The sequence below is a fragment of the Nothoprocta perdicaria genome, unplaced genomic scaffold, assembly GCF_003342845.1.
Source record: "Nothoprocta perdicaria isolate Ctin4 unplaced genomic scaffold, notPer1 scaffold_8, whole genome shotgun sequence".
Classification (NCBI taxonomy): Eukaryota; Metazoa; Chordata; class Aves; order Tinamiformes; family Tinamidae; genus Nothoprocta; species Nothoprocta perdicaria.
Window position 1 is genome coordinate 5,891,647 of NW_020456087.1, and position 16,689 is coordinate 5,908,335.

The following is a 16,689-nucleotide window of genomic DNA, read 5'->3' on the forward strand; positions in this document are numbered from 1 at the left end:
TATTCAGCCAGTCACTTATAGTAACCTATAGTAAAAAAGTAATCGTTTTTTTAAGGGATTACTTCTTTGGATTTCTTCTGTGTTCCTTTTCAGGCTAATGCAGCCTTAATTTGTTCAATATGTAGATTCATAGGGAGATTTAAATCTGTATACATAAAGATTCAGTATATTAAAGTTGCTTAAGCAGTTCAAATTGAAATATCTCAGGGACCTTCAGGCCGGGCAGTGGTGCTACATTAGCCAGGAGAAGCTGTGAGCCTTTCCTTTTCAGTGTATATAGAGCTTCTGTGTCCTCCCATCCACGGAACACACTTGTCCTCTTTCTCAGCTAGTGTTGACTAATCTGTGTTTAAGTTTAGGGGCATTTTTGCAGTTGGGTGAGGGAATTCCATGATTGGTGTTTACAGACCCTCAAAGATTTAAACTGTAAGTCCATCAAAAGTGCCAGTTTTTCACATGGCTCTGTAGTTTGGCATATGGCCATGGAAATGCTGCATCACGTCAGTCGGGGTAGTGGTATTTGGCCCTCACTGATGGTATCTCTAACCTCCTTAACTTCTGTGTGTTTTCAGATTACTAGTGTTTTAGCAAATGAACCAGTCACAGTATTTTTAAAATAATTTTTCATCAAATAGCTATAAATATTCCAGTCTTAGGACAACAGTATTCAGTAACATAAAATTTAGAAATGTGTGTTTTATAGTTTGCGATGGGAAAAGTCAACATCACAGCAGCAGATTTMGGTCTGGATAGTGGCATAGATTTCACCAAATAGCTGTCAGTCTGTTCAAATTAAAGACTGGCTGAAGCAGCGTGGGTGAAGCTCTTTCCACAGCTTTGCTAACAATACATTCCCTGCTCCAGAAGCCTGTGCATTAGAACTGTTATATGTGCAAAATCTTCCAGTGAATAATCAGGAATGAGTAGTTTTAGTAGCAAATGGAATATCTGACATTGGCAATTCGTGCAGATACTGAAAGTACCGTCAGTCACTTGGTAAATGTCAAAAATAACTCAATAAAAAATGAAAGAGAAAATAAGACCAGGTTTTTATTTTCAAAGGCAGAGGACATCTTTCAAGAGAACTTGGTTCCCATTTATGAGCCTAACTGTAGGGCCAGCTGCTCCAAAGTGCTCAGCAGATAGCAGCAGTGCATTGTGTTCAGCTTACAGGATGAAGCTGGTATTTTGCTCAGATACCTAACATGCACTAGTCATAACATCGTTCCTCCGGCCAGCAATGTTGAAAAAATGAGAGTTGAAAGAGTCACAAAGCAGTGATTACTGAATGCATTTAATGACTTGTTGCACTGCAGCTCTCATAGTCCGAGTTCTGCAAGGAGCCATATCTGAGTATGATTAAAGCCAATTTCCTGATATGTTGTCTCAAGAGTCCTAAAGCAAAACAATTTTTAGAAAGAAGAGAGTAAGTCTTATTTTCTAGCAGGTTGTACAGCAATTAATCTTACCCTATAAGGGTCTTCATTCTTGGATGGCAGGACCCCAAAACTCCAACCATTATGGAAATGTTTGGTAGGATCTTCAATAAGTATACGTATAATCAGAGTTTCAATGTCCCATATACTGGGATGTTCTGGGGGCTGCACCAGCTGCAAGAATTGAGATAGACAGTATTTAAAAAAAAAAAAAAAATTAACAGGTACAAAAATTCACCCTTCATAGAAGCAGCGAAAGGTACCCAATGAAATGATGAGGCGAGGCAGGAGATTTAAAACAATCAGAAGGGAATTCCGTTTTCATGCAGTGCATAATTAAATTGTGGAACTTGTTCCTTCAGGTTGTTGTGGAGAGAACAACATTTGTAACAAGTACAAAGAGATTCAGTGTGTGATTAGACAAGTTAATGGAGGAGAGGTCAATTAAAGAGCACTAAATTCCAACTCTGAAAGGCTGGCTTCTGCCATAGCGGGTGGCATCCTCCATACCAATTAATAGGTATTTTACTATATTGTATTTTAGACTACTCTAGGAGATAGGGTACACAGCTGATTGCCCTGTTGAACTCGCCCAAAATAGCAGATGTTTTTTGCAAGCACACGAGCTTGCAGGTTTGGAGACCTGCCTATGACAATTTTTTATGCACAGCAAACTAATTTTGAGGAATGCCTAGGGTGTTTTCATTGTTGTTTCTTTCACTGTTTCCAAATATTGGAATCTGGCCATTCAAGTATGCTGTTTTCACTACAGGAAAACTTCTAAAAGTGTACCCACTTAAGTTTTTAAAAACATTTACAATGCATTTTCCTGAAAAAAAATCAAAAGCAGAATATTTAATACATAAATTGAATATTTAAATACAAGCGGACATTTGTATACCAGAAGTAACATAGTATACATTAAATAATAGCATGTAAGTCATTAGCAATGATGATCTGAGTTTTCTTTCTTTTTGCATGYAAGACATTTGTGTCATGATTGTAGCTCTAATCCATATTCAGGTCTTCGTGTTTGGTGTGCAGCAATATGTAAATTACCTAGCCAGCTGCATTAAGCAGTGTTTGTTTATTCTGCTTCTTTTGGCATTGCATATAACTGAATTCCTGCCAAAAACGCGGCTGCTCCAGGGAACACTGTTCAAGTAGAAGGAAGTTCTGAAAGGAAACGCACATCCTCAGTCTTTACTCTGTGAAACAGTAATAGCAAAACAAACTTTCTGTTCATAAAAATATCTGTATTAATGTAAAATAATGTGCTTGTAAAATACAAAGGGCAAACTGAATCTTTTTAGAGCGCTGTTTACACTGGCTTTGTAAACAAGGCTACAATACTAAGAGGCTGGTGATTTTTTTATATGTGGGAAGGGTGACTGAAACTGGTGAAACGTGAAAATGGAAAGTTTAAGAGAAATTATTTTAAAATGGCATATTAATCTCCCCTAACACATAGCATTTAAATGCATTTAAATTTAGAAAGCAGTGAAGTTTAAGTGTTAAAAAAATTACATTAATGATGCATAGAGCTATCTACTTWTGCTGGCAGTCCTTTCAGTCTTCCCGGCTGACACTTCCTTTTTTTTTTYCAGCCAGCTAATTTCCCCTCTTTTGTGAGGAGTAACTGTTTTCACACTAGTGCTTCCCCAGCAAGCCTCCTCACTGTTTCATGGTTAATTATCTTCTTGAGCTTCACCTTCTCCATGGAAGGCGGGAAGGGTGGGCCTCCCCACTGCCCTCATGAAAGCTGGGCTTTAGAGATGCTCTCTGTGAATAACTGCAGCATCTGATCTAGCAACATAATAAATGAGTTCCTAAACTTTATGGAGTCACAGCTCATCTGGTAGGTCTACTCAACAGCGCAAGAAGTTTCTTTCTGTTAAAATGCTTTTTTAAAAATTATTTTTAAAGGGGGAGGGATATTGCTTCAATGTGGAAACGAATGCTATAAACTGTTTAAGAACATCTAAGCATTTCTCAAAAGCCYATAACAAACATTCAGAGCAAAACTGAGTTACTCCAGAGTCAGATAAAAGCCTTTGAGCTCTATACTCCASATTGGCATATTAACAACATCAGTTAATACTCTCAGGATTTTAATACTCTCYGTAATTACCCTCCTGTAATGCTGAAGGGTTCCTCTTTGTAACTCCACATTCAGCTAAATTAAAACAGGCAAGCAGAGATCTCTCACCATAACAACACCCTTGTCCACCACTTCATATTCTGCTAAGTGAATATCTGCAGGGTATGCTTGTACTAAGTCATTTCTCAGGGTGGTTCAGACTAAAAAGCATATGTAAAACCTGTACTTCAAGTTCAAAATTAAGATGATTTTAGTGAAAAAGCTCTGCCTAGGGTCCTCTTACACCTGGAGATAAGGCAGGGGTTTCTATTTTGCAACCTTTGRAAGGGAACCATTCCTAGATAGAAGCTGTGTGCTGACAAGCAGTGGTAGTGTTGGTGTAGCCTCAAGGTGCTTACCACTGTCATGTTGTTTCACTGCCAAGAGAACACCCTGCCCATGTTGACAGCAGTAGTGTTTAACTTAGTGCTTGGAAATCCACAGGTAGGCAGACACTGTGAAAATAGTTAAAACGCGCAGCTTTCTGCTGGCCTCCAACTTCACAACACGTGGTCATTGATTCTCCTCTAACTTACTTGTCAATAYCCCAAATTTATAGGTGGGGAATCAGTGACATCAGGAAGTGTCTGTACTGAGATACAAAGAAATTCTGTCAAAAATTCAAAGAGGAATAACACTATCACTTATGATGAGATCAATTAGGCTAAACTTGATAGTCCCTAGAGTGCTTCATGAGGAGGAGAAACTGCTGATAGATCCAGATAGTCTTGATGCATTCATGTTATTCATAAATAAAAAATAGACTCTCCCTCTCCTCTATAAAAGAAGAATTTTTATTTAGAAATTCAAACCTCTCTCCTCTGGCAGCGTGTGGAAACTTTCTCTCCAGGTTTCTCTAAGGTCAAGCTCCCTAAGGCTTATGTCCTATCCTTTTGTACCTTATATCTATCTGTTTCTATGGTGATTCTCAATCTTTGGTGATTCTCACAAACATACATTGCTACTGAAACAATATTTAAAAGCCCTGTGATTCCAGATGTCCTGATGTGCCCGGTTTAGGTTGGAGTTGCTTGTTGTGTCTATCGAGTCTAATCACAGTGTCCGCAGAGCTGTTTTGTTCTAAGTAATAGTACACAATTAAAAGTGTACTAACCCTGCAATAAATTGAAAATACTACTGAATTAGTACAAAGATATTTATAAAAYCACTGTGGTTTTACTACAGTGATTTTAAAATTCATTTTAAGATCTGCCCATCGAGTGACAAAACATCAGTGATTTTATTATGTCACTATTTAATTTTGCCGCTATAACTTTGTACAATGAGCATTTGATACCAGAAGATAACTGATTTGCTATCAACACACATGKAGTAGTATAACATTGTGTTGTGTTCTGCAGTATAGGCAAGCAGTAGTTAAAYCTGCTTAAGCACGGTCACTTCCACAGATTTTTTGGTTCAGGATTCTTTAAAGACTTGTCTTGGATGGATTGGTGATTTGGCCCTCATTCTGAGACTTGACATGGATGAACTCCCACCAACTTGCCTGAGAGTGCAGCCGGGGTGAGGTACCAGGAGTTGTTCTTTACTAAACTAGGTGTGCATGGCAATATTTTGTTTTTGGATAAAGCTAGGGATGTTTTTTTCCACAAGTTTCGTGAAGGTCTTGTGTTGGTTTCTCGCGCAAAGAAAATCATATATTCCTCAGAAGTAAAGGTGAGACCAAAATGACATTCGAGGGCGAAAAATTCTGTCATGTAACCTCTTGACAGATGAAAAGAAAACTAMAAAGGAGCAAAAACAACAGTCAGTAAAATATGCCATGTAGCCAGGTTTTCTCATCATAAGAAAAAWATATATATATAGATATATACAACTCAGAATATAGGTCTGCAATTGTAAACCTCTTCATATGACAATATGATTCAATATAAAAATGTTTTAGATGATTTTCTACTCTCTAGTAACATTTAAAGGGCTCCTTCAGCCAATGAGGAACTGAGATGTTAGAAACGGTGTGAGGAGGCAGTGGTTGAACCAAGCCTGGGAGACAGAGGAGGAGGATGGAGTGTGAGCACTGGTGCTCCCGACACAGTGTGGAGACCAGATAGCCTCGTCCCTGCTTTTGCCCTCCTCTGTGGTACGAGCTCCCTCAAGGCTTTTCCTGATGCCTCTCAATTCCTCTTTCAGCTGACTCGCGTACAGACTGGGGTATGGAGGGCAAGTGGGTTGGAGCTGGGCATTTCTTTTGGCCATCTGGTACCATATCAGGAAAGCTGGGGAAGGTCCATAGCATGCCCATGAGGGTATTACTGAATGTGGTTAAACGACATTTAAAGAATGGTTGGTTTTTCTGACTTTTGAATCTTTCGACTGCTAGCAGGGAGAGTTCTTTTCAGATGGACATCCCCTTAAAAYGTCACTGCTATTATTACATCTGTTGCTTAGAAGGTGAGCCCACAATTGCTTAGAAGGTAAACCCACAAAACAAGCATCATGGTAAAATATTATAATTTTTAAAACATAGATCTGCCTATACTATCCTTTAGACTCATTTTTTCTGAAYGTTGTCCTAAAGAGAGGAAACAGAACAACAGTCAGACCTCAGTTGTTTACATATGGTCCAGCTGAGACCCTTGTCAGTGACGTCAGACAAAATCAGTGTCCCCTGTGTGACAAGAATCTGCACATGTCACCTTGCACACCGGACCCTGGCAATTCCTGTAGGCACCTGTAACGCTTAACAGAAGAGTGTAAAGAAGTTCTGTGTGTGCAGGATTGAATGTATTATTTCACTGGTGGACAAAATAGTATTTGTAAAATGAGGTAAGAGAAAATAAGAACAGCAGTTTGGGATTTTTCTTTCTTGGATTATAAACACATACCTGCTTATTTTAACTGTAATTATAACAAACAGGTGTGTTGAYGATGAAAAAGTATATTTTTCCATCCTGCTTCCATGTATTTTGAGACCCTATTGTAATGTGTAGTTCATTGTTTCAACATCATGCACATGCAATACTGTGCATATGCTTGTTCATATTAAAATATTGGTGTTGGGAAATGAGGACAGTTCTCTTAGTGGTTGCAATACAGGGAGCCCCATCTAGAAAGTAACCATAAGAGAAGCAGAGGTGCAATGGGTACTGTACACATGACTCTTTCCCTCAGCAGAAGTACTTGGCATGCTCACATTTTTCAAAAGACAAAATCATGTTTGTCTTCCTTGAATGTGCACACATTCCTGGAGATGGGGGATGGTTTTTCTTTCTTTCTTTCTTTTTCTTTTTTTTWCCCCGGCCCCTAAGTGCAGTTAAGTTTAGATAATTTGTCCACAGCAACTGAAGGATATGTTGGAGGGGGAGGGAGGAACAGAGTTTGTATTTATTATTGTAAAAGCTCTTTTTTTTTCATGTTAATTCCTTTAAAAAAAATATAATAGTACGTAGGGGTTACATTACAGGCCTGTTTCACCAACACAAATATCTGTACTGGAGTTGCACATGCAAATGAGACTGAAACAGAGAATCATTGTTTAATAAAATTTGCTGGAGAAAAAGCAAAACTATCTGTATTTTAAGAAAGGAAACAGAAAGAAATGCATTTTTTAAAAAGTCTTTTTTTTTTTTTTTTGAAGAGTACTAGGACTGAGGACACCTCTTTATATGGCTTTATAATCTTGCTTTTCCTGTTAACATTTTTGGTAGATTAGTGGCTTGGAGCATTTAAGTACACCCTTAACTTTGCTCACGTGAGTTAGCCCACTGAAATGGGGACTCACTGGTCTCCTGAGTAAAGTCATTCAGAGTTCAGAGTTCAAAATGGGAATAGCCAAACTCCTGAAAGCAACACTTTCRAATGGCAGTAGAAGTATTTCAACCTCTCACCCTTTCAAATGCGTCGTATCATTTATTCCCAGTTTAACTGTATGGAAAACTTTTCATGAGACAATAAAAGCCTCTTAAGTATTGTTTGTCTAGCAGTGATATTACAAAAATAGGAATATGCATATTAATTGCATTTTTATTGTTATTGTATTGGTTTTTATTTGCTTTGGCCAAAGTATTTACCTTTTCTTACTTTGTACCACATGGCAATTCAGATGCACTCCAGAAGTTGTTGTGTTACTGTGTTTAGTGACTTTATAATGATAAAGTTAAAAATATGAAGCTCTGAGCTAGTTGTATGTGAAGATATACATGTACATGGATGCTACTCTCACCTACTTCTGCTGTCGGTGCAAGCTGGAGTGACACCGTCTTCTGTCCTTCATGTCAGAGCTTTCCTGAAGAGCTTACCTGTTGTTGCTCTCTCCAACAACTACTGCAATGTCTAAACTCTTTTTCTTGATAGAGTAGCTTGCTAGTTTTTGGAAAAAGAAAGTGACACTGCTAAAAATGCCGAATGACTTCCAAAATGTTTGCGACTCAAGCTGGATGACTTGTTTCAGACAAAGTTAAAATTTGGTCTGCRCTTGGTAAGGACTATCAGTGTTGCTGATAACCACTGAGGTTATACTGATACAGCTCCTTAGGGGACGTAGTGTTTGTAAGAAAAGTAGTTATTGGCTAGTTCAGCTTCAGTCAGTTTGCTGGACAGAGAAAGCTAGGCTGTCAATAGGACCCTACCTGCATACACAAGAGCCTTGGGCCATATAGCTGTGACAATCAGCAAAAAAATTCCTTTACCATCATAGTTCTGCCTGTGAAATTTCTAAGTATATACCAGGCCTCAGGAGAGCATCTGCATTTGAAGGATAAAAAATGGGCTTTGAAGTAAGGAGCACTTGGTGAAGATGAATGGGCTGAGGTCACAACTCTACATGTTTTATTGTTTTAGTCCATCTRACTTGCAGAACAAACAAGGCAGCCAAGTGCTGATTTACAGGGGGAAGGTTATCTTCTTGACCAATAAGGACCAAATGTTTTGTTTTTAAGAAACAAAATCAAATTCTGTGGAACATAAAATCCTTGGAACCTGCTGCTGATTTCCTGCCTTCAGGAATTTCTTCAAGCAGCTGGCAGAAGCTTAAAACAATAAATTGTGTGGTTTTGGATGCTTTGCATAGCAATGTCTTCCTAATGCAAAGTGTGACAGAGTAGTAAAACATGCCACAAAGAAAATGAGTACGTTTAGCTGATTTTTTGTTTAATTTAACAGGCTTTCAAACAAACTTAATTTAAAACTTGTCATTCTCTTGCACTGTTTCTTACTCAAGGACTGATGAATTGATGTGTCTGTCCTTATCTAGAGTGGGAAACTGGGCCCAACTAAGTACCAACCAGAAGCCTTTATGAAACATAACTGGCAAATCCAAATATGGACTGCTAAACTCCACAATATGCAGCATTGCTCTGATAGCCATAGTTATCTGGCAAATTAGTGTTTTCACGGGAATTTAAGATGTAAGCTAGACTTTTTATTGTCTCACAGACAAAAAGAACTCTTTAATGAATTTACTCCATRAACATTTTAGAATATATTCACAAAGAGACACTTGCCTTCAACAAGATATGTTGAAATAGAAGATTTGAAAGATTGCCAAAATCCCCAAGGCTTCCTGACCTGTCAAAATGCAAAAATTCTTTGGCACCCCCATTTATACCTGTGATTATTTGCAATATCTTAATATAACTGCACTACTCAGAGGCTTGCCTTACAGCTAAGCCCCAGGGACTCTAAGGACACAGTTATAGCCCCCATGGCAGCCGTCTGATTTTCTCAAACACACCAGTTACCATATTACTCTGCTGAATGGTGGCTTGCTACTCTGCCTACTTTGGGAWAATTGTTCTTTATGTAGTTGTGCATGTTAGCCATTGGTCTACTGGACGTATTGGGATGGCATGCCCTTGGTGCCTCCCATAGAAGCAATGTCACCATTTCCATAATTAAGTAGACACTGGGGCAGGGATTTAAACCTATCTATCCCTTATGCCATTCAAATGTGAACACTGCATGGTAGGATAAAAATCTCCTTGCCTCTCTATGACTCAGTTTATATATAATTATCTTATGCAGAATGAAAAAGCATCTGTTGGGTTCTTTCCATAAGAATTTGTAGCTAGGCTTCTCCTGAGAGACCTGGAACCTGGTTTATGCCACTTGTGCTCAGTTTAATAAAATCTTCCATGCTCCAAATGAGTGCCCTACCTATTGGGCTGTTGAAGAATATCTCATCATTTCTCATGAAAAGGCTGAACAAGCTTAGTGTCTTCTTTAACGAGAGAACTCACAGCTGAGAACCCCAATCAGAGAGATATGTGCYTTTCTCTGTAAGTTAGTCTTGGTTGAGTCTTTATAATCTAAGTTATTACCCAAATTACATACAACTGTTCTTCATTTGACCATAGCCTCATTTTATCTACTTGTATTTCAATAACTTTGTAAGTTATATATAATTTAGAAGAGTTTGGCATGCTATCAATGCTGTATTTTAAAAACATACCATGCTCTAAGAAAGCTGTAGACATAGAGAGGCGTCATTACTGAAAGCTTTTTTGGAAAAAGTGTTTGCTTTTGGGGATATATCAATGCTCTGTTAAGGTTATATAAACAGTTCTGCATTACGAAACAGTCCTATTACAAGATTTACCATATGAGCCAAGTCTTCCTTAAAACAGAGACCACTCAAAAAAAAAAAAAAAAAAAAAAAAGATAAAGTGAAAATGTGCTCAGAGAGCCAGGGCCAAATCAGGGATCGTTTCTGTCCCATTTTGACAATTTTCAAGTTAATCTGTAGTGTGACCGTTTAGCTCTCCCACAGGTGTTTCTAGAAGGAACAACTTTGGAGATGAGATGTACTGAGCCCATAATAGCTGTAATAACCAATATTAGTGGAAAGTTGCAAAACTTCTGGGGAAAAAGAAAAAATAAAGAACTAAGCTTAGCTCAATTATTTATTAGCACTCTCCCAGAGAATAGTCTCAGCATGGAAAATATTTGAAATTCATGTAGTATTTGATTAGACTGATTGATTGTTCTTACAGCTCAAGATTTTAACATTCATTAGTCTTACTAACTGATCATTAGCACTGCTTTTATTAGCAAGCAAAGAATAAACAGAAATTTCAACAGAAATTCATCATGGTGAGTTTATTCAAGTCTTGTGATTTCCACTACCTTAGGATGGTTTTTCTAAGAGTGACACCACAAAAAAATCTGTTATAAAAAAWTTAAACATCCTTTAATAAATCCTGCCATCTCAAGTCTTTTAACTTAAGTAGACTGAGAGATAATTTCATATATTCAATGTAATAAAATGCAGATAGTTTTTTTTACTTACTACTACATTTCTGTGAGATTCAGTGGATTGGCTAAAGCGTAGAATACATAGTTTAGTCAAATGACTCACCACGAGAAATCTTTCTTAAAGAAAAATTAAATTTCTTTATTGTATTTTGATGAAAAAAAAAGAGAAAACTAAGAAATCATATAAAACTTAATGGATTTAATTTGAATTGATCGTTTTAATGGTACACAATATGTAATAAATTTAAAAGTGATCTCAATGATCATTGTTCCAAAAATGCACTTTACTCCATTARTTTATTGATGTAATTTCAATGGAAACACCTTTAAAGTAGAGTTGTAAATATTTTCAATCTTTGYTATTTTTATAGGAGTCTCTGAACGTCATTGATCCCAGTTTGATGGACCTAAATGGTCCAAGTGAAGATGCACTAGAATGGGATGAAACAGACATAAGTAATAAGCTGATCAGTATTCATGAAGAGTTAAATGATCAGGAGCTCAAGAAGGATGATCTAAGCCAGAAGTCCACTTCAGGAGAATGTGGTGATAATGATTTGAATGAAGAGGAAAGTATCAGTGACCGTGGAAGTCCTCTTTATTGTCCCAGCATGACTTCTCCTCCAACTCCTCACATCTATCAAGTCTATAGCCTTCACAACATTGAACTATCAGAAAAAAAACACATGGCTTTCTTGAAAAAAACATCCAAACTCCCCAGTGTAACATATTCTAACATTTTAAATAAAAGTCTTAGTAAAGATTCTTCATTTTCATCTACCAAATCCCTGCCAGACYTGATAGAGGGGACGACACTGGCAAAAACATATAACTCTATGTACCACAGTGGAAACACAAGCAGGCATTCGGAGAGTGAGAGTGGAATAGTGAGTGAATGTGATACAGAAACCACAAATAATTCAGAGATTTGTTTGCTAAATGGTATTGAAACCACACAGAGTAATCCTGAAATTGGACATGCAGAAGTTCAAATGGATGACATAGTTGAAGTAATAAAACAAAAGATAAAACAAGATGAAGACGACCACCTTAATCTCTCAGACAATTTCCAGTTGACACCTTCTGCAGGTTGTGCAAGTGAAAATGATGGAGATCTGGACAGTGTTACCAAGTGTAACCCTCTCTGTCCTGAAGAATTGCAAGGAAAACATGACGTGTTTACATTCTATGATTACTCATATCTTCAAGGCTCTAAATTCAAATTACCAGTGATAATGAAACAGTCACAAGCTGAAAAAACACATACAGAGGGCACTTTTCTTCATGGATTTTGTTTTGATAAAATAACTGGCAAATCAGAACATCAGTCTGGAGAGTCACAACCAGATGGCTTTATTCATGACCATATTTTGACAGATATCTCTGGAGAATCAGATCCCAGTTCCTGTAAATCTGCAGRAACTGTAAGAAAATTAACTGATGCACAGAATACAAGACAAGTTTCAGCTTTATCTCATAGCTCTTCATTAGAATCTCTTTCTATGGTGGGTGATTTGTTCAGCTCAAGTATTTTTAAAAGTGGCGATGGTCTTCAGCGAAGCACCTCTTTGGAGAGCTGGCTGACTTCATACAAAAGCAATGAAGATCTTTTTAGTCATCATGGCTCAGGAGACATAAGTGCAAGCAGTGATTCTGTGGGAGAGCTCAGTAAAAGGACATTAGATCTTCTGAATCGTTTAGAGAATATCCAGAGTCCTTTAGATCAAAAGATAAAGCGTAGCATCTCTGATATAACACTCCAAAGCAGCTCTCAAAAAATGTCTGTTGCTGGACAACTGTCTTTAGATATTGCATCCTCAATCAATGAAGACTCGGTGGCTTCTCTTACTGAACTCAGCAGTAGTGAAGATCTTTCTATCTGCTCTGAAGACATTGTACTGCAGAGAAATAAAGTACCAGATTCAAATGCATCATTTAGAAAACATCTTAATAGATCTGTAACTGATGAGAGCGATGTCAACGTCAGCATGATTGTTAATGTCTCCTGCACTTCTGCTTGTACTGATGATGAAGATGACAGTGATTTGCTTTCAAGTTCCACCCTTACCTTAACTGAGGAAGAGCTGGGTATCAAAGATGAAGATGATGACTCCAGTATAGCAACTGATGAGGATATTTATGAAGAATGCAATTTAATTTCAGGGCTTGATTATATAAAAAATGAACTCCAAACTTGGATTAGACCAAAATTTTCTTTGACTAGGGAGAAGAGAAAAAGTAACCTCAGTGATGAAATTCAGCGCAGTAAAGAAGTTAGTAATGAGACATCAAAAGCCACAGATACATTCAGCATTGAAACACTTTTGAATGGTTCAGTTCAGAAAATATCAGAAAATAATGGCAATAGTAAGAATGTATCAGCCAATCATGGAAAAGAGACAAAGGGTCACAGGATAAAAGATAGTTCTCAGATTGCTAAGGATCAGCTTGTGGATGATGTGGAGAATGGCAATGTTGAAAATACTCTTGGCAGTCAAAAGGAAGAGCWTGTTAGAGCATCAGCAACTCCCAGAACTCATGGGTCACTTGATGTTAGGGAGGCTGAAAATGAATATTGTATCTGTGAAGCACTTACAGATAGTTCAGATGATTCAAATATGGATGGCAAGGAGAATGTTCTGCAGTCAGATAGATCCAGAAATCCTCCAAAAGAATGTCAAAGTCATCTTCAGTCTGATGGTCCTAGTGCTGCTTACTCTCCTGCCAAAAAGCCTTGTCTTGAATCTGCCTCAGAAATGAATTGTGTAAAGACACAAGATACTGCTCTACTAACATCCTTACCTGGTGGTCAAGAAAACAGAACAAGTATTACAGAAAAATCTACTGATTGCTGTGCCACCCTGAAGTCTAATGAAGCAGAAGATAACTCCTCAGCCAGTGGTCATGATTCCTGCTGTAACTGTGAAGCTGATGCTTTTGACAAAAGAAGTGTAGAAGATGGCTCAGTACACAACTTTGTGATGGAGATAATTGACATGGCATCAACTGCTTTGAAGAGTAAATCACAACCTGAATGTGAGTCATCTGCTCCAGCTTCCTTAACACAGATCAAGGAAAAAGTATTAGAACATTCTCACAGACCCATCCAGCTAAGAAAAGGTGACTTCTATTCTTAYCTTTCACTTTCTTCTCATGATAGTGACTGTGGAGAGGTAACTAAATATATAGAGGAAAAGAGCAGCACTCCCATACCAGTGGACTTCACAGATGAGAGGGAAAACATTGAATGTTTTTTTCAAGCTTGTCCTGAAGAAGAACGGGTTGAGCAGCAGCAATTCATTTCTGACAGTACTCCTGAAGCATCTCTGCAGTCACACCAAGATGTAGAGTCTTTAGGGGAAGCTAAAACTTCAACAGAAGGCAGAGATTTAGCTTTCTTACATGGTGATGCTGATATAGATGTCCCCAATCCTTACAAAAAAAAATCAGTAAACAATCTGAAAATTGCTGCTACTGATTTGCTGATTTCAGACAGCCTACCTGAAGGTTTTGGACATGAGAAGAGTAGTACAAGAAAAACACCTGGAGCTGAAGAGCCTAAAGGATGTGTTGCTGCTTCTGAAGAGGCTTCGGCTGTAGACTTTCAGTTAAAGCCTGGCCATTCACAAGATAAGGAGGTTTTGCACCGGAACACTAAAACTCTTACTTGTGAAGAAAACCTCCTGAATCTTCATAAAGAAAGGCACATAAATATGCACAGATAGAATGTAACCTCTCCAGGCACGTACATTATCCTAAGAACAGGTATGTACTCTACAATATACAAGTTGCACATTACTTTTTTTTTTTTTTTTTGAACTTTTTTGTACAGTGAAAGGAGATGTATCACCGGGCTTTTGTTTTACAGTAGTGTATAACATTTGATTTGATTACACCATAATTCCAATTCACATGTCATTGGACAATGAATGCAGTTTAACTGCTTCTTGCCCTTTGGCTTTGCACTGACTGGAACTGCTGTCTTCTGGAATGCTTCAAATCTACTATCTTGCAGAACTTGGGAATCCCTGAAAAGTTGTATTTCTATATCAGCCTCCTCTTCCCTTATCAACTGAGCTGTGGAATTTATCAGAAACCAGCTCTACTCACTGACCCCTTCTCCACTGTCAGCTGGCCTTATGAGGTATTCAAAAGCACTTGATGAAGCTGAACTTCTGGTTTTACAAGCATTTTGGGTGACCAGTGTGTTGAAGCTCTACAACATTTACAGACAAGCCATGAAGAATGGCTAAGCAGACTGGAGAATAAACAGAAAGATAATAAGTCATCTCTTGATGTCACTTTGCCATGATTTAAGCTCACTAAGCTATTATTAAGAACACAGTTACTAAGACATAATGTTGGGCTAAAAGTTGAGGTTACCAAAATAAGAAATCTTTGCAGTGTCAGTGAAGAGTATAATATGAGAGTAATGTAAAGACCTGAACAAGAAAGCAAATGTAAACTGGTAGCCACAATAGCAGTACTGACTGATTCAGTTCTGTTTTGTGATGTGTATTTTGACATATAAATAAAATGTTTGATCCTAAGGTGAAAAAGTGGCTCCAGTCTCTGCCAGAGTTTTAAAATGGTTCAGATGTAGTTTCTGGACTCACATAAATTTCTAAGAATACATTATACATTTAACAAAGGAAAAAAAAAAAAAGAGAGAAAGATCTACAAAGCAAAAAATGGGCCAATTCCTGACATGTAACGATGCTTCTTTGTGTCTTACTATTTATTCAGTGGCCCAGGAGCCAGCATGTGTGAATCACCATTATCCTGGAAAAGCTCCTCCAGATCCAGCATGACAACTACAAATGTCACTCCAATTCCAAATGCTGCTGCCTGTCATGAGCAGGTAGCAAGGGAAATTACAACAAGACACAAGGTTAAGCACTGGAAAGGTTGCCCAGGGAGGCTGTGAAATCTCCATCTGTGGAGAGTTTCAGTTTTCAGCATGACAACACCCTGAACAACCTGATCTAATTTTGAAGATAGTCTTGCTTCATGCAGGAGGTTGGACTGGATAACTTTCAGTTGTCCCTTCCAACTAAAGTTGCTGTATGATTCTATGGTATTTCTATGAAAACAGGATGTTATTTATCACTGCCCATAAAAACCACTAGTACAATCCTRCTGAGAACTGTGTAGCTGTAGCAGAAGTTCTAGCCTGTTTATACAAAATAGATTGCTGCTATTGGATATTTAACTTCTGCATTTCCTACTTCTTTGTATTATTTTATTATGTTTTGGGGTTTGTTTTGCACATATTGGTGGCTACACACCATTCACATATTTACATATATATGAATATGTCTGGTAAAGTCTTTGGTGTTATGACAACAGTGCATCTTGCCACTATCCCTTTCAGACATATATCTATTTGAATAATATATTATCTTTAAATTGTGATAAAAGAGAAAGGATATTTCTTGAGGGGATTTGAAATGGACTTTCATGACCTGTTGATTAGGTKAAWAATTGAATGAATCCACATAACTGGAGAAACAACAGAAATCAACTGGAATTTTTAAAACCTAAAGGTGATACTCTATGTTCTAGGATTACATTAAAAAGTTAATGTGTATATGGAAGTCTMTGTGTGGAAACTGAGATGATGACAAAACCCTGCAGTGGATAAGTGATTATGCAGCAAGGTTTTCCTAAATTAATATTTTATAAGTTTCTTAATTTTTTTTCCCTCTTTCTGTAATACTCTTCTGAGGAAGAATAGTTACTACCGTGAGTGTGACATTCTTCTAGTTCTCATTGTTTTACTGATGAAGATAATAACTTTGTACTTCATCAGTACTTTTTCATCTCAAAATACTGTATAAACTTCCTCCCACTTTTCAGAACTCCGTAGTTACTTATATGGCACCCAGCTGTGTTTTCATT

General features: G+C 37.6%; 1 protein-coding gene across 1 annotated transcript in view; it reads left to right on the forward strand.

Moving 5' to 3' along the window:
• The window catches only part of AKAP6 (A-kinase anchoring protein 6), a 251,165-nt gene extending 236,570 nt beyond the window's left edge, over positions 1-14,595 (forward strand). The window contains exon 13 of the mRNA XM_026051714.1: positions 11,160-14,595. Within this exon, the coding sequence (XP_025907499.1) occupies positions 11,160-14,513 (3,354 nt within the window). The 3' untranslated portion in view covers positions 14,514-14,595. The remainder of the gene's footprint in view (positions 1-11,159) is intronic.
• The last annotated feature ends 2,094 nt before the right edge of the window (positions 14,596-16,689 follow it).